This window comes from Austrofundulus limnaeus, unplaced genomic scaffold (assembly GCF_001266775.1).
Source record: "Austrofundulus limnaeus strain Quisiro unplaced genomic scaffold, Austrofundulus_limnaeus-1.0 Scaffold22, whole genome shotgun sequence".
In the NCBI taxonomy this organism is placed as follows: domain Eukaryota; kingdom Metazoa; phylum Chordata; class Actinopteri; order Cyprinodontiformes; family Rivulidae; genus Austrofundulus; species Austrofundulus limnaeus.
In genome coordinates, this window is record NW_013952424.1 from 860,842 (window position 1) to 885,888 (window position 25,047).

The following is a 25,047-nucleotide window of genomic DNA, read 5'->3' on the forward strand; positions in this document are numbered from 1 at the left end:
GGATACATAAAATACTCAACAAAATGTGTGGTTTGAGCATTTCACGCCTTTATTTCAGCATTTTTTAAACAATATTGTGGCACCCAGGTCTACAGTCCCAAACAACGTGCACAAAAGTTTTTTTTTTCTGTCCTGCAAATAAAAAAAAAATCTGACTTGAGCAAAGCAAAGAGAAGGAATCTAGTGGTTACTCACAACCCTTCCTTTGTTTAGTTCAAACAATTTGTTTCACTCCTCATCCTTATCACATTTATTAGACCAATCAGTGTCCAGAGGTTATTTTCACTTTGGTAGTTAAAAAAAATATTCATTCTTCCATTTAAAACAAATATTTCAACTTTTTTTTAAGTATATATCAATCTATACAAAAAAGCGAGGCCAACCCTCTGCTTCTGATCCCTTAAACCGAGTCCAAAACCCAAAAATCTCCCATCCCAGCAAAATATCAACATATGATCTCAGGACCAGGAGAGGGGGGTGGGGAGGAGAACCGGAATGACGTGTAGAGGAGAGAGAGAAGGTGACATGCGTCGTAGTACACATCTGAATTTATCTGAATAAATTAATCTGAGCGTTAGGATGTTTGCCATCAGAACCAAACCTGTTCAGTGACGGTGCATCTACAGCTACGTTTTTTTCCTGATCAGTGATGTGTTGTCTGAGATACAAGCACTTCAGTTGGAAAAGTAACGGGGCAAGGACGCCATTTTTTTCTTAAAGCAATAAGGGCCTAAATAARAGGGGGGAAAATAAAACAGAATAAAACATTCCCTCTATTCTTAACTTTTGATTCTTTTGATTTTTCCTCTTTTCCTTAAAAAAACTGACCTGTACAGAACTGCCCTAATCAGAGTTTTCCCAACTCTGCTTCTCTGTCACAGCAAAAAAAGAAGAGTAAAAGAGCAAGAGGAAAAAATAAAAATAAAAAATAAATCTATCAAATCATTAAAATCTGCAACTAGACTCAAAAAGGGAATTTAAAACCTAATTTTATGCTTCTTTTGACTAAAACCAAAACAAACAAAAATAAAATAAATAAAAATAATGACCTCAGCAGACTCAATCAGTGGCAGTTGACATTTTCAAATGAGAAAGAGGATGTACAATATATAAACTCTGAAGACGAATAGTTGCATTAGACTGCTTTATGGTAGCCGGTGATATAAAAGTGTGACTTAGTGCAGATGCAGTGTCCTATCAGTTGGCTGCCAGTCCTGTGGCCTCAGACGAAAGCCTGGGAAAACAGACACCAAGACACCAGGAGAAGAGAGAAAGGAAGGCATGCAATCAGACAGAAAAGATAAACATCAATATCATTCACTGTACATTACAATATTATTATTTTTATTATTATTCTCATTAAAGGAGATCATCTGGTTTTATTCACCAGGAAAAACTACACGCATATCAAATTAAACAAACGTCCTGTTTGAGGGACTTCTACTGCAAAGAACTAAATCAGCTGCTGATCAAAATCTGCAAACTGACACTAGTTAAGTTTAAAAACGTAAGGGATGAGAGGACCTATGCTGCTCATGTTTTTAGGCAAAATATGAAGCTCCATAGCACAGGAGGCTTAGMAGAAAATGACTGGAAACAGGAGCAAACAAGTCTGTTTCTACAGCAACTATTTTTTTTATAACCGCTGATTGTTTTTCTTCAAAACTGAACTCAACATTATCATGTAAACTCCAGAACAGAACTCCAACAATTAGAAGTTGTAGCGTTCTCAAGCACTTTAAAGGGGCAATATTATGTGTTTCTCAGGCATATATTTAAATTCTATACCATAATAAAGTAACTATGTCATGTTGTTTATACGTTTAAATAGAAAATAAACTTGACTTCTCATCATATCTGTTTCTAAACGCCTTGAAATTGGCCTCTGTCTCTTTAAGAACCTCCTTCTGCTTCAAGGATTTCTCAAATATGCATGAATGAGCCAAAGCAAGACTCTAGGCATGTTTTTGATGCGAGGATGACATTATAACTAGGGATGCATGATATATTGGTATTGATATTATTATCGGCCGATATTGGTCATTTTTTAGAATATCTGTATCGGTCCGATTTGTAAAACTGAGCTGATATTAACGTCTGATATTCATTTCCCACTTTTTAGCTTTGTGTTTCTGTTTTGGGAGGGGAGATGGTTGGTTGAGCAGCATCTGTTTGATCATGATAGGGATATTGACGCTGCACAGCCAGGAATAACTGAAGCAGGGAGCCATGTCAGAGGTCTGGTTATGGTTTTACGGTATCAAAAAAGACAAAAGTGTGTCTGTGTAATATCAGTCAATATCGGTTATCGGCCATAATGGCAATAGTCATAATTGGATATTGATATCGGCTGAAATTTTCATATCGGTGCATTCCTAATTATAACATGATATAAAACTCAAAAAAGTTGATTTTACGTGATTTTGCCCCTTTAAAGAAATGTCATACTTAAAAAAATAAAATAAGAGGGAGCTGCATTGAACTAAGATAACTACTGATGACTAAGTAACCTTTTGTAGTCTCTGCTAGTTCCCTGGCAAGTAAAAGTAATGTTTTTTTTTCTCTTAATAATCATGTTGGGCGGCTTGATTACCTCCTATTTCCAGTTTGTTTTTAATAAGTTAATGAGCTGCTGAAGCGTCATACTCAAAGTCGTGAAGGGGATAAACATTAATTGGTTTTGCTCTTTTTGAGTGGGTGAATTCAAGCAATAATCAGATCTGCAATGTGTTTAATTATTCTTGTTTCTCTATGGAGCTGTACTGAGCTGATGCAGATGGTTGTTCGGGTGATTTTCACATCAACATCACCCCCAAAAAATTGATTTGGTGGCTTTCATACCTGAGGGAAGATTTACTTTAAATTATTTTATTTTTTTTCTTACATGAGCAGTAAAAGTTTTTAAACACTCCGTTATGTAAACTACCGTAAGTCACTTAAAAACAACTAGAAGGAAGCTAATCGCACAAATACACTATGACATCTTAAGAGAGAGCCGCTACCTGAGCAGAGCTTTCACAAAAAGAGAAACATTTCAGTGATTCGGTGAAATTATTCTCTGTCCATGCTAAGTTTTACGTCGTTGAAAAATATAATGCACTCAACATGTCATATCTTAAAGAGACAGATAAAATCACGCTACACATATTTTATACATATGGCATTAATCATCTCTCTGGCTTTGTAACAAGAGGCTGCTTTCTGCAGGAAGCGAGGCATGGTGCAGCCAGATACAAAAGCAAGTGCCGGTACAGACAACAGAGAGCATTGTCAGCACTTCAGTAGTAGATGACTTATGTTTCCTTGGTTAGTAAGGGGAGAGCCTTCGCCTTTTAGACTTGGAGCCAAGCTCGGGGGCGACTTTGGGCTCGGTGGCAATTGAGTGTGGGGGGTTACTGGCCCCACTGACAACGTGGAGGGCCAGGAGAGGCAGGGGCTTCAGACTGAGGAGACTCGACACACAGGCAGGAGAGCTGGGGAGCAGGGAGTCAGTGGAGGAGGAGGAAGCAGAGGAGGAAGAAGAGGGAGGAGGCGGCCCTGGAGCCAACAAGGACAGAGGAATGGAGGCTGTGGGGGGCACCACACAGGAGGAAGAGGAAGAAGATGAGGAGGAGGAGAAGGAGGAGGTAGCAGCAGAGGTGGTGGTGGTGGTAGTAGTAGTGGTGGTAGTAGTAGTAGTAGAGGTGGAGGGAGGGCACAAGCTGGTCTGTTCGGGGTTCAAGGAGGAGGAGGAGGAGGAAGAGGAGGAGGGAGGAGGTTTAGAGGACTCTACACTGTAGAAAGAGAGACAAGGAGAGAGGGACAACACAGTCGGGATGGGTCACAGGGCAGGCTGGTGAGCAATGGGTGGGGATGGGGGGTGGGGAAGGAGGGATGGGGTCAGGTGTGGGGGATAAAAATCACTCAGGGATGTGATTAAAAAAAACTTTCATTAGAAAATAAATTTGGAAAATAATTCTTATTACTCATATCTGTGGTGATGGATCAATGTGGGAGTAAAAGGATAAAAAATAAAAAATTAATATGATTTTAGGAATAAGATAATGCCATCAACTAAAGTATTTAAAAATGCAAACAAAGCTAAAGAAACTGATAAAATTTGATTTTTTTTTTATAAATCACTGCAATCTTGTGAAATTTCGGGAAATTTGATCCAGCACAACAGAAAGATTGTTTAAAAAAAAAACGGTTATCTTTAAATTTAATGGTACTGTAGATACAGCTACACTCTTGTTTTTTACTCACATCTACATACTATAAGCTTCTGCATTATCTCACCTTGCGTTGATGAGGTACTCCGCCAGACTGATGCTGGCAGGCGAGCCTGTGATAGTAACCTGGCGGTCTGTTGAGCCGTCCACCGGATTTGCGATCTTGATCTGGGCACCAGACATTTGCCTAATCTCATTGATTTTGGCTCCCTGGCGGCCGATGATGCATCCAATAAGCTGTGATAAAGACCAAGTGACAGAAATGCAGTTAACTTGTAAACTAAAGTTCACAGTTAAGATGGAACTTTTTGACAAACACTTTTAGTAACACTGAATCAGTCTGGACACCAGAGGGTCAATTTAGTTTAAGCCACCGGCTCTGTTGTCAATCCAAACAAATAATTGTTGATTTCCAAAAATAAAAACAAAATAAAAATCTTTTCTCCTCCAATCCAATATGTGGCGGTGTAGTACCTACATGCTGAAAATGACATTTCTATATTTTACCTTTCTATAAGCACAGGCTTTGCACACAACCACTTATGACCGTCAAAGTTAGAAGATTTATTAGCAAAATGTATTAATTAAGTTCTGAGTTTGAGTTTTGAACTAAACGCCCCAATTGATTTTGTGCAGAAACCTGTTCCTTTCATTTATTTAATTCATTTTTAGAGTCTAATTTCAAAAACACAATACAATTTCTACAAATACAATATTCTGCAACAAGAGGAATTTAAAACCAATAAGAATCACATCCAAAAAAWGTAAAAACCTACGCTATACAGTGAACCATTGCAATAACGCGGTTCACATTTCATGGCCTCGCAGATTTTTTGGTGCAGTTGTTTTTTCACAGCGCATTGTGTTCTTTGTCTTGATTGGCTAAACAGTCTCTGTGCTTCCTCTCTGTGTGCCAATAACATTACGTTATTCAAAAATACATAATACAGCTTTGCAAATTTCATTTGTTCATTATAATTCTCAAACATAATCGATGGTGGCATGTTGGTTTATACATACATGTGAAGTTGTACGGATTGTCCGTAAGTTATAAGGATTTTATGTCATTTTGCAGGTATACGGACGTATAGAGGAATCTTAAGGATTTTTTCAAGTTTTACAGATTTTGTCAAAACCTCATTTTAAAATTTATCAACATGTCAGAGCCTGTAGGATGATTTAAAAAACAATAAATAACACCAAATAACCATATGCCAACCTGTTCTTCCCCACCCCCCACCCCACGGGTGAAAGTTGTACAGTAACAACTTCACAGATTTCGCCTTTCACGGATTCTTTTCGGAACTCAACCCCGGCGAAAAACGAGGGTTCACTGTATTTGTTAAAATGTTCATTTTGTTTAAAAAAATAAATAATTTTTGTTAATCAAGCTACAACACTGATAACTGTGTGTGTGAGATAACACTAATACTGATAAATCTAATTTCATGGAATACTTACATCATTTGGAATGGTCATCTCATGGGAACTGGTTTGAGCAGAAGCATCAATCCCTAACAGAAAAATAAACTCCTTAAACAAGCATTTAAACAGTAGCTGCTTTACAGGAAACCTACACAAACAAACACATTTCTTTTACTATCTGTGTGAATAAATCTGATACAGTAAATTGACTGTATTTTTGGCCCCAAGCCAGCAAACAATTCAGCTATAAAAGCAGGATCAACTTTTTTCCACAATCGTGCCTTTTCTGTTCACATCCCGTCTCTATAGTACTGCACCTCCCACCCCCAGTTAGAAATTGTCACTTTTAATTTCACTAAGATCAATAACAAAGCCCAGTAAGTTTAAAGTTGGTAAAGGACCAAAGACAAGTGGAAGAATTTGACAATGTCATTTTAGAGTGAGTTTTCTTCTGCAGCCTTCACAATGGCTTTATGAGTTAGCGCAACAGTGATGCATGCAGTCTGAATGTGTAAAAAAAAWTATTAGTTTTGTAAATTAAATGTCGCTATGAAGGCCATCAGGCCCTTGTTGTGCTGCATACCAGTGAATCCCTGGTTGCCTGGTGCAATGGGGAAAGGACTCTGCTGCATAGCCAGCTGGTGAAGCTTGGTGAGCTGTGGAGAAATAGCAGCAGAGGAAGACTGTGAGAGTGAGAGGAGGAGGCGGGGAGAGAAATGGAGGAAATGGAAAACACAGGAAGAGGAGAAAAAAAACAGAACAGATATAAATCACAATCAGTACAGACAGTTACACAAGAAAGCACAAAAAAAAGAATTATTTAAGTGGTGCTCAGATTTATTCTGGTACAAAATTTCACACAACTGTTGTATGACTTTCAATGTGTTTTACGACTTGTCTGAGGAGCACAAAATATTTTTTTTTTGCTGTTAAGTGAAGGCTGCACACTTTGGTAAAGATTTCTTGCAGTCTTTATGGTCATGACAAAGTCACAATACACAAAGGAAGGAGCCCAGAGCCTGTAGCACAGCTTTAAAGAAATATATAAAATGCTCCTGTTGCTTCCAGAGAAAGAAAATATGTGTTTCATCATCTTAACAAAAACACACAAACAGAAAGATCCTTAAGGCAACAGGCAGCCAAAGTACAAAGTAAAAAGAGAACAATTTGCTTTCTAGGACAGACCAATGAATGAGAAGCAAAATAAGGCCGCACAAAAGTTGTGGGGGAAAAAAAAGCAAAGAGAGAGCAGCAGGAACAGATTATTATTCATGGAACAGTGGAGAATCTGGACAAACAAATGACAAATGTCACTTGGTTTCAGAAATGAATACCAGTTACTGCAAAAACACAAACATTAATGAACACTGCTCTAAATGGATGATATAAAAGGACTCATAATTGTAGCTGTAATGAGGGGATTAATAAAAAAGGTAGGATAATCAACCAAACATTGTGTGGGCAGGTGGGGGAGGGGACACATTTTGTCGGAGAACAGCTGTAATTATGGATGGGAGTGGTGGAGATGGGGAGGGTCGAGTAAAAATATTCGCTGCACTTACATCTGGTTGTGGAATCGCGTGCTGTCCTTGTACAGCATATGCCTGAAACATATGAAAACAAAGCTTTCATAGGCCTCACATCTAATTATGTCGGGCAACTCATTCCTCCAATCATGTTACTACTAAATATCTCCAAAAGAGCACATTAAAGCTTTAGTTACATTATTAACGATAAAGATTTGATAAATGTCTTGTCCAAAGTCTCCACATTTCTGGAAAAAGGGAAGTCTTTAAAGACATGAAGTCAAAATTGAAGAAAGAGGATCTTTTCTTTCAAGTTTAAAATGAAGCATTAAGTAAAATAAAGAGCACTGTCATGTTAGGAAATAAGCACAAAAAGGTGTTTGGGTTCAGACCAACATTAAAGAGAAACAGACGTCCTCATTTAGAAAATCTGAGGGTTGAAACAAAAACAGGGGGTGGGGGACAAAAGAAAGCAGCTGGAACAAGAAAAATCTCATAGGAAACATCTTTTATGATCAAACTCGTGAAGTTTCCAATACTTCAAATTATCAGTAAAAGTTGCTGCAAGTTTTAACCTGAAATACATATCTGTAAGTACTCCCTAGGGAGCTAATGTCAAGCCACGTGTTATTAATTTATGTTAAACCATTTAAATAAAATAAAAATTAAAAAGACAAAGTAAAATGACATATTTGAAGCAATAAATGCATCTCGGCATCCACCTAATGTGTCATAAATACCTGTCCACCTGCAAAGATGACAGGTGATCCTGAAGGCTTGGGTCTGTAGGGGATAGTGACGCCCTTAGGGGGAGACTGTACAAGAGACAAAGAATGTATCATTCTTCCAATTGCTACTGTGTATATATAGCCATATTCTGGCATATTGTTCACAATATTACCGTCAATCAAATAAAACAATTCAAATTTACTTCTTATCCTGTCACTTAGCTTTAAAAATACCTTTTCTACATGACTCACAGGCATTAGCTTGCTCCATTACTTCCAGTGTCAAATTACCTCAAGCATGACCACGCAGATCTGCTTTACGCACTCAATTATTGACTGAGGAGTGCCAGCAATGGTGATGGCACGCTCCGTGGAATTGGGAAGCATGTCTCCTGCCACTTGTACCTGAGCTCCGGTTGACTGGAGCACAAAAACAAAAGGAAAATAATAAGAAACTCAATGTGGATCATCAKTATTAGAAAACAAGCAGGAGACGATACAAAGCCGAAGAGAATGTAATTTGAACAATTTTGCATACCTCTCGGATTTCTTTAATCTTGCAGCCACCTTTCCCAATGAGGGAGCCGCACTGGCTGGCCGGCACCACAATGCGTAGGGTCACTGGGGGCTTGCTGGTAGCTGTGCTGTTTGTCATTGAGCTGCTTATATCCTGGAGACAAYATTAAGAGCTCAGTTAGCTTAACTTATGAAAGGGCTGTCTTCTGTTGCCCTGCAACCTCAACACCGACCTCTTCCAACTTTTCAATGATCATGGAAAACGCTTTGAAGATGGCAGTGGTTGGACCTGCCAATGTAATAATCCTCTCAGGACAGTTGCCCTCCGAGATGTTGATGCGAGCACCRCTCTACGGGCAAATGGAAAAGCAAATTATGAAATATATATATTTTTGACAAGTATGTGAACTTTGCAAATCTACCAATTATAGCCTTACAGAAAGTATAACATGTCATGCAGTACTATAGTATAATCACAGTAATGCACTAAGTTTCAAAGAACTCACCTCTTCTCTCATCTTCTTCACAGATTCGCCTTTCTGTTAGTTTAAAGACAGATTTTAGCAATTATTAAATTCATTTTGACTTGAAAATTAAAACAATAAAACAAAGAACAGTGTTGACAATATAACACAGCTTACCTTTCCAATAATGCTCCCAACTTCCTAAAATGAAAGATACAGAAAGAGTAATAGTTGTAAAATCATGCACAACAAAAGAAGATTTAAGTCGAGTGTTGTTTACTGCACCCAAAAATTCTCTGCAAAGGCAAGATCGCTGAAAATAGGCCTGAAAAGATTGTGTGTTGACCAAAAGAAGATAGATATCTTATGACTTTAGAAAATTGCGTCCTTCAGGAAATGTCTCATTTAGCAGGCTATAATTTAGAACTGCATGGAAGGATGATGTTTTTAAAGTCGCAATTTGGCATGTCTTCATTAATCTTGTATGCGAGAGTCTAATTTTGAGCTGTTGCTTTTTGGCCTCACAGCTTCGAAAATCACCATAACAGCCAACTGTAGGACTCACAATGTGACAAGTGTAGCTGCGCCGCTGTCATCAGTGCCAGATGGGTCCGAGACAAATGACTTTCGATGCCGGCGGCAGTGAATTTTAAAATTTGACAGATATAAAACGTAGACTTTTATCTTTCACGCTTCTCTGTGATCATTCTCTGAAGAGTCACATCATCACAAACACTGATGAGTCCATCTAACCAGGCCTGTGTATTTTCTTCTAAGATATCAAATGATAAAAGTACATCACTGTCCAACGATGACAGGGTTCTTAAAGAAACTGTAATGTCAGAATTGGAGAGTATTTCCTCACAGAAGGAAAAGCTAAGAATGACACTGAAAACGTGTTGCAGCTCTTCCAGATGGCTTTGGTCGAAAACGTTTTTACCAACTGACTCAGACTTATTGATCTAATTGGTTGAAGCATGCTTGTGATAGAAAGCTACAAGACACTTGAAAATCTATGCTTTTTCGGTTTCAATGTGGGATTTATAAATTGTTTTTTTTTTTCTCTACCAAACTCTATATAACTTTAAATGAGTATAAGAGATTATCAGTGATATACCAAAATTAAAATGCTATTTTGGTCCATATATTAGAAAAAATACAAAAACAAAAAGTGTGAAATTACATTTCTAAAATAAAAATAGGTGTGTGCCAGAGATTCGACATTTTAATACAGCAACACACTGTTCTATGTTGTTTTAAAAAACGGGATTCAATTAATTGGCAAATACCCATATTATCTCATTAAAGCCCTGCTCTTCGTGAATCCCAGAAGGGAGACTTCATTTCCATAAATAAAATGCTGTTTGCTGTTGGAATGCCTACACAAGCAGCTGATGGGTGACCTCACCTTGCCATGCATGAGCAGCCTGATGGTGAGGGTGACATTGAGCCCGCCTTCAATCACTCCGGAGTCCATAACTGCTACAATAGCTGTCAGTACAAAACTGGGGTCTTTGGTCTCCGAGATGGATCTAAACAATATAAAACAAATGGAACATTATACACAGGGGAAGAATAAAAAGACAGTGTTGTGTTACTGTTAATAGGAACTCTATGTACATAAGTGATCCAGTAAAGACTGATGCCAAATTTCTACCGTTAGAAGGCAGAATCATGACATAATTTTCAGGACCCACTAAGATTACAGAGAACCTTTTATCAACAATGTAATCTCACAACATACAAACATAACATTACTGAACAGTCAAAGGCCAAAATGTAAACAATTCACAAATTACGTGGGCTTCTAGTTATTTATCATCCTGTTGGGTTGGCCACTTCACGTCTTTTGCCAAGCTTCATAACAAGTTTGTAGAGAGATTATGGTTAAACCTGACTTTCCAAACTTACATTCCAAGGGCACAAATTATTAAACAAACAGAACATGGTCATTTATTGCACTGCTGAGAGAACATCAGTGACATTTGAGTAACTCGTGCTACGATCAACTATCGTGTRAAAAGATAAGCTAATATTTTATAAACACACCAACCTAAAATGAGTTTTTAGCTTTGACTTCTTAACAAGCAACTAAAAGCATGGTCGTGTGCTACGCTCATCGTTAGCTTTTAAAACAAGTTTAAGAACGTGTATACGATCGATTTCTTCAAGCTGAATTTTTTTTTAAACAATTACACAACAAACACATACAGCATGCTGGTTAAAATATTTCATAGCTTGCTTTGTCTGTATTAAAGTGAGATTATTTAATCACTAAAGATAGTCGAAAGTCTGTTAGCCCTTTTAGCATTTTGCTTGGTAAATGAATGGAGCATGCTTGTTAGCAAAGCTAGCTAGTTAGCTCAATTTGTGAACTTGCTAATACATACTGTTAAGATCCGTGGAGTTGCATTCAAATTAACTCTTGTGCTGATTAAAATATTAATAAAGAGCCACTGTTTTTTAAAATKCCACACAAAAAGTATCTGCGCCGTAGCTACCCAAGCTAAGCTAACCACATCACTGAACGGAGACTGCGTGTTCATCATCACGCGGCCTGTGTTAGCAGCTGCGGCTACAGGGCGCGATTTCTTTCCGCTACTTCGAATCACAACAAATGTTTCAAAAACTAGGTATCTAATTAAAACTTACCTTATTCGTGCGCTGCTGGGTGATCGGGGGGAGGGTTGGGGTTGTAAGGGTAGAAGGGGAGAGGTTTGGGAGGGTAGAAACCCGGGGGAGAGTTTAAAAAGGACTCGGGGAAGAGGGAAGAGTGATGCGCGACCGAGCTCCACTCCTTTACACAAAGACAACAAAAATTTAACCTTTGAACTTTCACCAGTCACTCGTCGTCACCCACAACCACCCAACCCCTCCCTCAGGCTGTTCTCGTCTTGTCATCTGTGTGATGAAACGTGATTAAACATGGCTGCAAAATATATAAAAAAAACATTAAAACATAAAATAAACCATATTAGCATCAAACATCAGCAACAAAATAAGATGGAAATTTCTGGGAGCTTGTAAAGTGTATTCATTTGCTGTATACGTTTGAAAAAGTGAAATATAGTTGCATAAATTGAAATAAACTAAATATTAAAGAGCCACTAGTGGGGATAATGGCATACTGCAACTTACTAATGATCATTTTCCAGTTACTAATGCACATGCTCAGTGTAATTTTGTGATCGATATATTCATTCTTATACTTTGAAAAACAGTATTCTGATCTAGTGTTTCTGCAGTCATTTTGTCACCTGACAATGCCGCATGCTGAGGATATTTTGCCATTACAACATAAAACAGTAAATCAAATTTAAATGTGTTTGTACATTGAAAATAGCTGTGAATGTGTTTGGAGCTGCACCCGATTACACATTTATTTATTATTTATAAAAAAGACAAACACGTCAGGAAGGATCTTTTTAAAGAACTGTTTATTAAGCAGAAKAATCAAACATTGAACTTTATACGTTTTGTATGTTTTAGTGTTATTGCATTAAAATAGTTCCAAAGCAATGCAGAATACTTTTGCAGTTATTAGTGGTCAGCATAACATTAGACAATTAGAGAATAAAGAATCCTATCTCATTTTCTAGTTTCATAGATCTACCCAGAAAGCAAAGACATGTTTTATATTAATTTTACTAACAAACATTCCCAAAACTTAAACAATATTGTGTATTTGTACACTTCTGTGTGCATACCTATATAAAAAAAGGGGGGGGGGGGGCAGTAACTACAGAAAGATTAACTGTAGAGCATTTAATTGCAACAATACAACCCCCCAAAACAAAGTAAGACTGAAAATAGGTTTTTTTTTGTTACATAAATGAACCATACAAAATAATGTAGCTGTGTGTGATAAGGGCCACTGGGTGACTAGGTATTACAGTGTTGCACTTTTTGAAAGCAGCGTTTGGTGCATGTTGATTGTTGAGCTGAAGGCCTCAGTCTGAATCACTACTGCTGCTGCTGCTGCTGGAGGACTGTAAAGAAAAAGAAAATGCTTGAATATTTTAAACATTAAAATTCTAAGTTTAAATTAATTCAAGCTGCATTTAATGAATTGCAGTGTGATTCTGAGGAACCAATGAGAGCAACAACCTGTWGTGCAAATGGTAGATGGCATTAAATAATGACGTATGGTCAAAGCTAACAGTTGCCAAATAAAGTTGGAATTCACTTAATGAATGTATTTTGGACTTCATCAGATGTTAGAACAGTTCAGACAAAAAGTCACATTTTCAAGATAAACAGAACTTTCCTCTTTCAAAAATTTACAAGAACTTGTGTTTTTACAAACCAACTAATTTTTAGAGTACGACCTAAAGACTTCCCTCTGTTCATCATGATAATCCTTGACAAAATAAACAACCATAATAAAAAACAATCTGTATGTCTCCTAAGTTATACTGTAAATCACAGAATTCAAACTCTTGGATCGTTGTATGTGCTCAGAGGGCCTGTAAAGGTTAGGGTTATTTATATTAATATTTCTGCAACTTGGAGATCCTTTTAATTAACATAATTAAGATCAGTCTCACCTTGCCATGTTTGTGCCCATGCTTGTTAGCTTTGTGTCCTTTCTTCATCTTCTTCATCTTCTTATGACCTTTGTGTCCAACCAGCCCCATTCCAACACCACCTGAAAGACCACCCATGGGATTTAGCCCACCGTGATGATGACCATGACCCATGTGATGACCTTTGTGGTGACCCCCTTTGGGAGAGTGTGGGTATGGACCTGGATGAACACCACCAGGAGGAACCATTGGATATGCACCTGGACCCACAGGATAAGCCTGAGGTCCAGGAACTCCATAAGGCATCACGCCCGGGTTCATATTCGGCCCCATAGCTGGGTTCATGGGAGCTGGGAACTGGCCTGCAGGGTACGCTGGGTTTGGAGCCTGGGGGTAGACTCCCGGTGGAGGAACAGAAGGAAATAAAGGGTTGTAACCAGGAGGAAAGGCAGAATTTGGAGGAGGAGGAGGAGGAGGACCTGAAACAAAAAAAAGAAAGAAAAGAAAACATGCTTATTTTAATACACACATGCCTCAGTTAAAGTGAAAATATAGCTGGATCAAAACTTGACAAACTGTCTTGTCTGTTTGATTTATTTAATACCACACCTTGGTTGGGCCACATAGTTTATTAACTTGATCAAACAAGTTCAGATCTCTCACAGTCCTGTGGAAACAGACAGAGGATATGTAAAGGTTGGTCACCGAATAACAATTAAAAATGCTTAAACTGTCTTTACAAACAACTCAACAGTGTAACTGCATTCTGTCTCATCTCATACAAAATTCTACAATTAATTGTTCAACCAATTTTAAAAATAAAACATACATTCCTCATCTAAAAAAGCAACAGTACTTAAAAATCTAGCAAAACATTCGGAGTACTAATTTTAATTTTTTTCTGACTTATAGTGACACATAAGGTTATCATGGTAATTCATTGTGTAGCTTCATCCTAAGCAGTCTGTCCAGAATTACACAATTGTGGTGACTGTTTTCATTACTTTGGCAGGTGTTGCCCAGATCAAYTATCTTCACACACAGCAAGAAAAAGATCCTGTAATCTCACATCACCCTTGCAATGGATCATATATTCATGCTGGTTTAATGATCAATATTATGTTCTGTCCACTCTACTGATGTTACAAAAATGACAATTTTAGAAATACGTTTTGCGGTAGAGAGTTCAATATATTCAAAAAAATGTTTTATAGCACCTGAACATAATGCTTCGTCACAAACTGGTCTAATTTCTGAACATTACTCAGCGAAAACATACTCTATTTACTCAAGTTTGTTAATAATAACATAACATACATTTTAATTACCTGCTTGCTGCAGTAATTTGATAAACATTTTCTAATACATTTAACATAAGTTGTAAGTTTACCTGTTGGCCTTGTTAAGTTCGTCAAAGCTTCGTGTTTGACTTCCGCATATTGAGCAGCTGGCATCGTATTCATTAGAGTTTGATGGGAGCTGCCTGGCGAAGCCCCGCCCCCTTTGCATGACGTACGTACGTTTTTCTACGTAATGGGGAAAATAAATCAGCAGCTAGAATGAAAAGTTGATCTACTACTTTCTATTGTGTTATGAGAACAAAAAAGCGCAGAATATGACACTTGCCCCAGAATTCTCCTCGGTGAAGAGTTACGGGGTTATGATGACAAACTAACACTCGCCTGGATGAAAAAAAATGCAAATGTGTATTTATGTACGACAAAAAAAAAAATACAAATCCATTACATCAGCTGCATAGCATTAGCATTTAATGCTGGGAACAGCATTAGCTAACTTTTGAATTTGCTCAAACGTTTGTGACTTTTTCTTGACTCCCATCATGAAGCATTTTAAATGGAAAAAAAAATATAATTTGATAAATCACGCGTGTCAACTTGTGAGGGCGGGGTTATATGTCAACYCTCAAACACAACGCACCGCCCTCCTCGGCTCTGTTCGAGCTGCCAAGGTACGAAACAAGCGCATCTAATTTTTAATCCATGTGTGCAGGTGTGGGAAAAGCTAGCTAACTTCTAGATGCTCCTGGCAGCTTTGAATCGTCGAAAATGGTAATAGTAATACTAATAATAATAATACTCAGTCTCCTAAATATAGTTTTTTTTTAACGTAAAATTTTGCACATTTCTCCACAGGCAGAGAGTGTTACCGGAATGAGCTCTGATATGAAAAAACTAGCTGAAGTGTTTGCGGAGGACTCGGAAAATGATGCTACATTTTATGGTTTTTCTGACACAGAGCTCATAGATACGGTACATTTTTATTGTAGCCCACATGAATCACGTAATTGATACTAACTTGGTATTCTACTTTTAAATTATTAGTTTTACAGTGTGTAGTTAAGCTATTGCAGTAAAATGTTGCTTCTCAACACATGACATGTTATTTTACTTTGCACACAGAATTCAGATGTTGATTATGAAGCCTGTCCTGATATTTCCCCCAAGAAGGAGCCAGAAGTCAAATCCATCAAAGCCTTCAGGCAGAGGATTGCACTGGTCTCTGCTCCCTCTCTCAGCCAGTCCAGTTATGAGGAGGAAGAGGAGGAAGACAAACTGACAGCAGACAGAGGGGTGCAGAGGCCAAGAAAGGACAAAATCATAAAAAAGGAAAGACATGGTGTGAAATCTGAGGATGAGGAGACAGAAGTGACTGAGGGCCTTGCATCTGATGTGAATGAAGATGTTTCAGATCATTTCTTGGTCAAGCGAGAGCAGAACATCAAGGCTAACAAAGCGATGGTGACTACACAAAACACACACAATTTGTTTGTATTTGGAAACTGATACAGTCGTTAGGTTATCATGAAGAAAAACAAAAGCAATTCAATTTTCATTTTTTTCAATTCAAAATTTTATTCATTTCATTTAAAAAATAATATATACTATAATAAAAATGAACCAAAACCAATAAATCAAAATACAAACAGCCCATAACACTGAATAAAATGTTTAAAATACTCAAGGTACTCCTGGAAAGCATCAGATTTGTAGGAGAATGGACTATTCTAAATATTTAATTTCTGCTGAAATCTCAACAATTTAATGACTCATCTGTACTTCAAGTTTTAGGGCTGTATTTAAAATGTTACGAAAATGTGTTGCTAGTTTAATGAAAAAACTATTATGTTTCTGGCTGGCTCATTTGTATGTCAAAAGTCACTTTAATTATGTTGTTTCATATAACAGTTGGCTCAGCTGATGGCAGATCTGCAGAAAATGCCAGGAGGAGCAGGGTTTTTGAAAAAACAAGCTGGCAAACCGAAAACAAAAGGACGAAGCTCTGTGAGTATGACGAACAATGGGGAGCCATTCGGCTAACAGACCACCTCTTTACCATTCTAAAAAATTTAACAAAGATATAAAAAGTTTGTACTGTGTTAGGGACACCAATTMTATCCAATTTATAGCGTCCACCACAGTCTGGTTTGACTGGAAGAGAATCCAAGAAGAACACAGAACGAACATCTCGCAGACTGACTCGCTCAATGAAAAGTGAGGAAGCTTCACCCCCTAAAGGAGAAGATGTGGAACTCAGCTTAGAGGAAGAGCTGCTGGAGGTCAGTTAAGTCATTTACCTACAAATTAAAAAGGGAAGCAGCTTGTTCAACAAATACTGTTTTATTAGAATTGTAGATACTGTATGCCTTTATACTCTATGTTGGAGTTGAGTATGGCTTTATTGTACCTGTGCATTATTTTTAATTTTGACCTCTAAGCTAACAGTGAAATAGTGATTTCAGCCTTTGAACAGTCTTAAAGCCCAGAGAAAACCAAATCAAAAATTTAAGCTTGGTCTTTAAACACAATAAATCCAGCTAAATAAATTAGGAGAGCTTCTTATTCAAATGTTTGTTTTGAAAATCACATAAAATTCATTACAAAGGATTGATGTATTTGTGTACAAAGCAATGTGCTGTACATAAACATGTCGTTTTAGGTGCGTCGAGCTCCACGACGCCGCGGCACCAGTCGACCTAAACAGAGCAAACCTCATTTAATTCGTCCCGTCGAGGACATCACGGAAGATGAGCTGCAGCTGGTTGCAGACAATATGACTGATAAAGTRTACAACACTGTTACAGTGAGTTCACGGCTGGACTCTTATTCACACTGCAGGCATATAAAACACATTTTCTGCACCAATATTTTCAGATGGTAAAATGTATATTTCACCTACTTATCTATTTATGTGCTGGCGACATGATCAACCCTTTACAGTTTTTGTTTTGCTCTTATTTTCTTGCCCTTCTTATCATTTGTTTTAGATGTATGATGTGTTGCTATTGACTCAAAAGTTTAAAGTCTGTTGCCAGACACTTTAGCTGATGTTTCTGTGTATTTTCAGGGCTCCACGTGCCACCAGTGCAGACAGAAAACAGTTGACACAAAGACGTGCTGTCGCAGTGATGACTGCCGTGGCATTCAGGGTCAGTTCTGCGGGCCGTGCCTGAGGAACCGATACGGCGAAGATGTTAAGAAAGCACTGCTGGATCCGGTTAGACCTCTACACCAATACTCTATGCTTGTGATACTGTAAACAGTGCTACATAAAGGATTTAGGAGCGGACACAAGATTTGCCACAAGGTCAAAGGAGGACAGAGGTTTATGCTAATAAAAAGCTGAAAAGCATTAGCACTGGCTTTTAAAAATTACAGTCACAAGGAAAAAAGCCGTTTGTAATTATTTATGTTTCAGATCTAGTCTAATCTTTATGGCTCAGAATAATGAAAAATAAAAACTAGTTTGTGTKTTAACATAACAGCTCATAATACAGAATATATTAAGTTGCTGAGCATCTTTAAGCAGCAAAGACTTTATCAGCAGAAGTTTCTGTTGAATAAACAAATGTGTTTTTACGATGGCCAAATGTTAAAACTCAAAGTTTGTATATAGAGCCAGAAAACTGAGAGCGTGTCTTTTAATGACTGATCACTGCCATGGTATGTGTGCTACCAGATATTTTAACACTGTGGAAATTTGTATAGTGTTAGATTTACATCAGCTTGTCCTGACATGATCTCAAACTGCAAATAAATACATTTACCTATAGTTATACAAGCATGATTGTCTTGATATTTCTGTATTGCAGTTTGCTAATAACTTGTTTTTCTCCTCAGAACTGGAAGTGCCCTCCTTGCAGAGGCATTTGTAATTGCAGTTTCTGCCGTCAACGTGATGGCCGCTGCCCAACYGGCATTTTGTTCCCCCTGGCTCAATACTGTGGTTTCTCTGATGTCCACTCCTACCTCACCAGGTGAAGTACATCACCATAAATCAGATCAATGACTTTTAGGGAATTTCAGCTAGTAGCTGTATGGATTTCAAGTAAATCATTTGTGGAAAAAAAATTGACACCCAGAGGAATGCAGTGACCTTTTGAAGTTTAGTATGATCGAAACCAAGTCTTTTATGTTTATAATGGCCCAAATATCTAAATTGCATTTCTGTCCTTGCAGCCTCCGTGACAAACTGAAGGGAGAAGAGAAAGTGGAGATGTAATTTTTTACCACTGGAGGGAGTCATTGTTCAATCTGTTGCATTTTTCCCCCTGCAGATATGTTCATTTTTTTTTTTTTGTTAAATATGAAGTTGTTGTTTTTTTTTTGAACAAATAAAATGTTTTGATAAACTGTATATATTTGTAAGTGTAAGCCAATACACAAACTTTCAAGAAATGAGATTTAATTTCAATCCAGCTGTTGGCATTTGTAGTTGATGTATAAACATACAATATAAAATCCCTAATTTAAAATGGGATGGGAGTTTAAGAGCACTTGTCCAATGAACTTAATATAATGTCACTTTACATGTACATTGCACAAATTACAACTTACAAAGCATATTTGTAAAGGAGAAAAAAATTATTTCTTTTGTGACAACACATTTTGAAACTTATTTGGACAATAACAGGAAGTATATCAAAGGTTTGCCTCAAGCCAGATCTTTTCCAGTTACAAATTTGGCGTTTGTATTATAAGAGGAAAAAAATGTTTAAAGTTTCCCAAGTTTAGTTTATAAAATGAGTGGATGTTTGGTTTTGAGCTTGCATATTTGACTTCTGGATGTTATTGCAAAACAAAAATAATAAAATTTAAATTAAAAAAAAGCATTCAAACTGACTAGAATGACTAAACAAGTAAGTATTCCACAACAAAAGGAACAAAGCTGATACAACTGCAAGGCGAAGTCTAATTTAAGTGTACTACAGAGGGAAAAAAGGAAGACCTTGAATGTATAATACATGACAAACTGAAGTTCACAAATTTAATCTACACATATAAAAATAAGATTAAGATTGTGCATGAAAAGACAAACAAGTCAATCTCCCACGATCATACATATAATCATGCCTGCACTAAACCCTTATGAAGCAGTCCCCAAATATTTATACACAAAAAACAAAATATTTTGATTTAATAAAGAGATTAAAGCAATGGCTTGAATGTGTGTACTTACAAAAGGATTGAGAGTCATTCTTGGGACTTCTGTGCCCGGACACCTATATACTCTCAGATCAATGCTTCTGGCCTCAATCTGCTACAGTTCGACTCTGTATTCACGTCCACCCCAGGATACTAAAATCACTACTCTGGCAGTATATCCAGCCACAGTAGCCACAGAAAATTTCATCTTGTTTGCTAAATATTTTCATTTAATGAAGAAATATTTCCTTTTGAGATGATTTGGGACAGTTAGCCTGAAGAACCTGTCTGCAATCCAGTCTGGTGGTCAGAAACTCCTGAGGTGAACAAGTGGCAAACCCCACAGCTAAGAGGAAAAATGTAGCAAGAGCCAGACTTAGTGTCATCTCTCCACTGATGTAGCTTGTATTGCAAATATTATTGGCTACAAATTCATCATGAAGTGTGTTGACCTGCATCTTTTATTGCTATCCCACCAATGGGTAACCAAGACCGGATCTGTGAGATGAATGTTAGTGTAATGCCATTTCCATTCAGAGGAAACAGGATTTACAGTGATTTTTCTAACTTGAGATTCTTAGCCCCATTCATTCACTATTGAGCCTTAAATGCCACAGGTATCCAAACTTAAGATGAAAGTCTAATTTCTGCCACCGCTCTACAAAATGTTAGTGTGTTATGATGCACGTGAGAGCCCTAACAGGTTCTCTGGTTAATGCGCCCTTTTTCACCTCAAATGTCTAAATAAAAACATCCACCAAGACATTGTTTTCCATTTTTAGTAGCTGTTGCCGTTGATCTGGTGAATGTCCACCTGCATCATGCTGATGCCGCTGCTGGCTAATCGCGCGAGGCTTTCTGCAGATAAGGTTTCCATCGTGACAATGGTGTGCTGGTCGCTGGCTGACCCCACTGCCATACTGGCTTCTGTTCCTGCTGCGGGGGAAGCAGCATCTGTTGACACTGTGCTGCTGGTGACGGGGGGTACTTTCTTGTTTGAATGGGTCTTGATGTGCTTTGAGAGGTGGTCGCTGCGCATGAAGCGTTTTGGACACTCGGTACAAGCAAACCTTTTTTCTCCTGGAAAAAAAATAGTAAGAGATGAAATGCTAAACAAGTGTGCCTGATGTTTCCTAGGACTCAGACTGCTCGTTACTCTTGATTTTAAAAAAAGGTGAGAATTTGTATTGTAGTTGAGGGAAAATTAAAACTGGTCATACCCCCCATTTTAGCACAAAGTATTCCATTTAAACACTGACAGGTAGTTTGTTAATATTTTTTACAAAGCTGACAACTTCATTTTTCCTAAAAGATTTCGGACTTAAGAATATAGATGTAATAAGAACCAATGGATACGTTTGATTCAGCTGCCCCAGTGTACAAACACGCACAACACCAGGAAGCTTAAAGTCATTAAATAGGATCAAGCAGGCATATCTCTCACTTCCTAACTGAATCCACCTTACCTGTGTGTGTTCTCTTGTGGCGCTGCAGCTCATCTGAGCGAGTGAATCGTTTGCCGCAAAARGACCAACTGCAGACGAAAGGACGTTCTCCTGTGTGCCAGCGAAGATGGGCTCTGAGGTGTGACGTCTTGCCGTAGATCTTTCCACAGCCGCTAATGTGACAAATGTGCTGCTTCTTTTTGTTTGGATCTCTGCTTGATGTAAAGCACAATATGTAAGAGTTTGAAAGAAGATTTTCTCCATCTGACACTTGGAGGAAGTAATCAGCTCAAAGACAAAGCTCTGAGCATATTCAGTATTCATGTAGTTGTCTTAAACGTGTATACAAAGTGGACTGTCTGTTTCTGAAAGGTTTAGGATTTATCTTTTTGCTACATCTGTTCCCATTTTAAAATGTAAGGTTGGCTCAGCACACTGACTTTTTCTTGTAAATGTTGAGCCTGACTTAGAGCACTAGTGTACAAGAAGACATTCTTGTTAGAAATTGTACATCTTACTTTTTTCCCTTCCTACAAATGTTCACCTTGGTCAATTTTCAGAATGCTTCTTCATTTTGTCATAATAACAGTTAGTTAAACACCACATAAGAATATGAAAATGCTCAAAGAGAATTAGAATGATATTTTATATTCTTATAAAGTCAACAATAAACAGTTCAGGTACATACCGTGCCTCTCCATCTTTGCAGAAGGGGCAGGTACAGGCTTCTCGGCGGTTTCGGCGCCCCTGAGGTGGTGATTTTAAGTCATCTTCATCCATAACTGTACTGTCATCCAAACTTTCTCCGCCAGTCTGAAATGACTGCTCTCCTATATTGGTACAAGAAAACTATGTAAAAATCATTCTGACATGTTTTGATCTAAAGATATTTTATTAATCAACTTCAAAACACACTGCAGCCACATAGATTTTCATGGTAAGTTTTTCAGCCATCTGTCCCTTTTTTCCCCCTTGTAAAATTAAAAAGGTATTAGTAAAGTAATTTAAAATTATTACTTTCAGATAACACTTAATTCAATCAAGCCCAGTAGGTTTTCTGTGCAATCGCCAAAGAAACAATAGAGAGTCTGAATTTTGACATGAATGCTGTTTTGATGATTTTTACCTTAAACTCTCTTAGCACAATATAACTATTAGTTTAATGTCAGCTCTGACAGACAGAAAACTCAGCTATTCTTCTTAGTTTGTAATTCAAACTAACTCATTTATGCGTGCCATTTATTCTTCAGGACTGTTGGAAGTTCAGGCAAAACTCAGGTAGTTGAACTGGTTGAACCAGAACTGAACACTTTTATATTAATTGCTGCAATGAGATTAAATAAAGAAACAAGCAAATCTAGTTTTGAGGTTGCTACTCTTAAGGAGATTGTTTTCCAACTCGCTTTTATAATTTTGTGGCAAAAAAAAAAACTTTCCAGGAACATTTGGAAAACATTGCATAAAACGCTTATATTATTAATCATACTATTATTTTTTAGTTAGAGCCATAAAAGCTGTGTAAAACATTTTAAACTGAATATGAATTAGAATCAAGAAGTGATAACTGACCTGCAGTGCTGGTGATGGGGACTCCCTGCAGCTGATGCATTTGCAGCCCTGTGCTCCCAAGCGTGTTCAGATTTATGGTCTGAAGGCTTGGAATCTGCACCGTGCTGACGGCTCCAGCTCCAGCACCTCCCTGAGTCTGGCCAAGTTGTTGAAGAGACTGGACTGGGGTCAGTGTTATCTGCGCACCTGCTGGACTCTGGATCTGAATGGTCTGCCAGCTAACCTGGCCGTTAGGGCTTACAGTGCGCAGAAGGATGGACCCCGTGTTTGGCATAATCTGGAGGTTTTGAAGCCCTTCCTGACTGAGTGTTGGAGCTGCAAATACTTGACCCCCTGCAGATGCAACAGTACTGGCTTGAATGGTCTGGAGAGGTGTGGCACCTTGGATAACCTGCTGAGGCTGAATAAGAATTTGCTGAGCCTGCTGCCCATCTCTGGTGTCTGGCTGAATTGGGACACCAAGAGAAGTTGTTGGGCTTTGCTGGAACGTCCCAGTCACTGATCCATTACTTTTCTGGGTTTGGGTAATTCCATAAGAGGAGGTTGTCTGAGTTGTGACAGTGGACGCACTTGTCATATAACCTGCCTCGCTGTTAGATGCCGACTGTTTTGGCTGCTGCTGCGTAAGCTGGTTACCCCCCGTGTCTACACCACCATTTGCATCTCCCCCCGTAGTACCTGTACTGACGGGCAGCAAAGTGATGTTTCCATTCAAAGACACTGGCATATTTGCCAAGAACTGGGGCTGGTTTTGTAATACACCATTGCCTAAGGTTAGATTTTGAATTGGGATGGCTCCCTGAAGGACACTGGGCATAGTTATGATGTTGCCAGTTGCACCTGCTCTGTTGGTTGCAGCTATAATTTGCTGCCCGTTAGTAGAGGATAATATCTGAAACTGCTGTCCTTGTCCTGCTGCAGCAGAGTCCTGCTGAGCAAAGTGCAGCTGCTGACCATCTACTGTCTGAAACTGGGGTATGACTTGGTACTGTATGTTGGGCACCACACCTGATATGGTGGTAAGAACCTGCTGACCTGGCACAGATGGAGCTTGAGCTACAACATATTGCTGCGGTTGCTGACTCTGAGAGCTCACAACAGCTGCTGATGTTGACAGCACCTGTCTACTCTTACTGCTGTCTCCTCCTGACAACACCAACGGGAGGTCATTGGTGCCAGTGTTAGAGCCTGAGGATACCTGAACACCGGAAGGGACAACCTGCCAGCTGTTGGCACTGGAGGTGAAAACACCCTGGTTCATTTCCAGCTGTTGCTGCTGATTCTGGTCTGCAGGGGAATCGTTCTCTTCAGGGGTGTCAATTCGACTGCAAGTGGCTGCCAACAAGGCAAGAGGAGACGGCTGCTGTGAGTCCTAGAAACAAAGCCATTAAAAATGATTAAATCAATTATAAATGTTATTTTAGTTTAGTTTATTCATTTAATTTAAATAAACAAAACAAATTCACATACAAAAAAATACAAATCAAATTAAATGAAATGTAGCAGAAAGAAGAAAAAATATATATGCCCCATAAAAAAAACTATTAAATTATAATTTTAAATAAAAATGTCCAAGTAAATTTACTAATTTATTACATGAACCAACTGCCAAAATTAAATGCACTAACTGCTTGTGTCTTTTTAAATACAATATAATCTTAATTTAATAAACTAGTTCTCATTGCAATATTAGTAATTTAATTAACATTGTAAAAGACTGCAATAAATCACAGACTGGTAATTCAACACCATTCATGTTCTGCACCCTAATTATATTTTTGGTCAGTCCAACAGACTCTCACTGGCCATAATACCTATCAAAATACACAATTTTTTGTATTTTTGATTCAAAATTTTCTTCTTCTTGTGTTTATTGCGACTTATCATCATCGCAATATCACACAGCCCTATACTACATATTTAATAAAAACTCTGTTCACATTTAATAGGTAAGAAAATCATTCATCGTTTGGGAAAATTGTTTGTAAAAATTTGCATTTTTAAACTTTGGAAACAAAAAAAATAATTTCCACACTTTTCTAAGACTGTTAACAAAAACAATAACTGTGCTTTTTAAAAGGCAACCAGACATAATTTAAAGTGAACCTAATAAAACTAGTAGGAAATACAAGACATTTTGTTTGATTTAAAAGTGTTTAAACTTAGACAGCAAATGTATGTGAAATAATAATAA

General features: G+C 37.9%; 4 protein-coding genes across 10 annotated transcripts in view; 1 reads left to right on the top strand and 3 right to left on the bottom strand.

Moving 5' to 3' along the window:
* Positions 1–28: 28 nt before the first annotated feature.
* On the bottom strand, positions 29–11,734 carry LOC106514732 (poly(rC)-binding protein 2). Of its 5 annotated transcripts, none has more exons than XM_014004140.1 (13): positions 11,523–11,721; positions 10,279–10,402; positions 9,048–9,071; positions 8,913–8,945; positions 8,640–8,756; positions 8,429–8,560; positions 8,182–8,310; positions 7,903–7,977; positions 7,199–7,240; positions 6,220–6,292; positions 5,673–5,725; positions 4,279–4,448; positions 29–1,234 (listed from the first exon to the last, which is right to left on the bottom strand). In XM_014004140.1, the coding sequence occupies exons 2-13, from the start codon at positions 10,345–10,347 to the stop codon at positions 1,198–1,200; spliced, it is 954 nt and encodes a 317-aa protein (XP_013859594.1). In that variant the 5' UTR covers positions 10,348–10,402; positions 11,523–11,721; the 3' UTR covers positions 29–1,197. The 5 variants fall into 5 exon arrangements, with proteins under 5 accessions (XP_013859594.1, XP_013859593.1, XP_013859591.1 ...); XM_014004139.1 differs by having other exon boundaries at positions 6,220–6,319; XM_014004137.1 differs by lacking the exon at positions 29–1,234 and adding an exon at positions 2,563–3,773 and having other exon boundaries at positions 11,523–11,734.
* A 556-nt stretch (positions 11,735–12,290) lies between these two features.
* Positions 12,291–14,906, bottom strand: prr13 (proline rich 13). 3 transcript variants are annotated; one of them, XM_014004147.1, is made up of 5 exons: positions 14,787–14,906; positions 14,006–14,063; positions 13,618–13,875; positions 13,418–13,518; positions 12,291–12,859 (listed from the first exon to the last, which is right to left on the bottom strand). In XM_014004147.1, the coding sequence occupies exons 2-5, from the start codon at positions 14,019–14,021 to the stop codon at positions 12,821–12,823; spliced, it is 414 nt and encodes a 137-aa protein (XP_013859601.1). In that variant the 5' UTR covers positions 14,022–14,063; positions 14,787–14,906; the 3' UTR covers positions 12,291–12,820. The 3 variants fall into 3 exon arrangements, with proteins under 3 accessions (XP_013859601.1, XP_013859599.1, XP_013859600.1); XM_014004145.1 differs by having other exon boundaries at positions 13,418–13,875; XM_014004146.1 differs by having other exon boundaries at positions 13,418–13,871; positions 14,005–14,063.
* A 437-nt stretch (positions 14,907–15,343) lies between these two features.
* On the top strand, positions 15,344–19,108 carry LOC106514734 (cell division cycle-associated protein 7). Its single transcript, XM_014004143.1, has 9 exons — positions 15,344–15,465; positions 15,550–15,666; positions 15,817–16,155; positions 16,603–16,698; positions 16,824–16,973; positions 17,354–17,497; positions 17,762–17,911; positions 18,535–18,671; positions 18,874–19,108. Exons 1-9 carry the CDS (start codon positions 15,463–15,465, stop codon positions 18,914–18,916), a joined length of 1,179 nt encoding a protein of 392 aa, XP_013859597.1. The 5' UTR covers positions 15,344–15,462; the 3' UTR covers positions 18,917–19,108.
* Positions 19,109–19,588: 480 nt separating this feature from the next.
* Positions 19,589–25,047, bottom strand: part of sp1 (sp1 transcription factor) — an 8,076-nt gene continuing 2,617 nt past the window's right edge. The window contains exons 3-6 of the mRNA XM_014004132.1: positions 22,854–24,225; positions 21,973–22,114; positions 21,306–21,496; positions 19,589–20,919 (exon numbers count right to left, since the gene is read on the bottom strand). Coding sequence (XP_013859586.1) covers positions 20,618–20,919; positions 21,306–21,496; positions 21,973–22,114; positions 22,854–24,225 — 2,007 coding nt within the window. The 3' untranslated portion in view covers positions 19,589–20,617. The remainder of the gene's footprint in view (positions 20,920–21,305; positions 21,497–21,972; positions 22,115–22,853; positions 24,226–25,047) is intronic.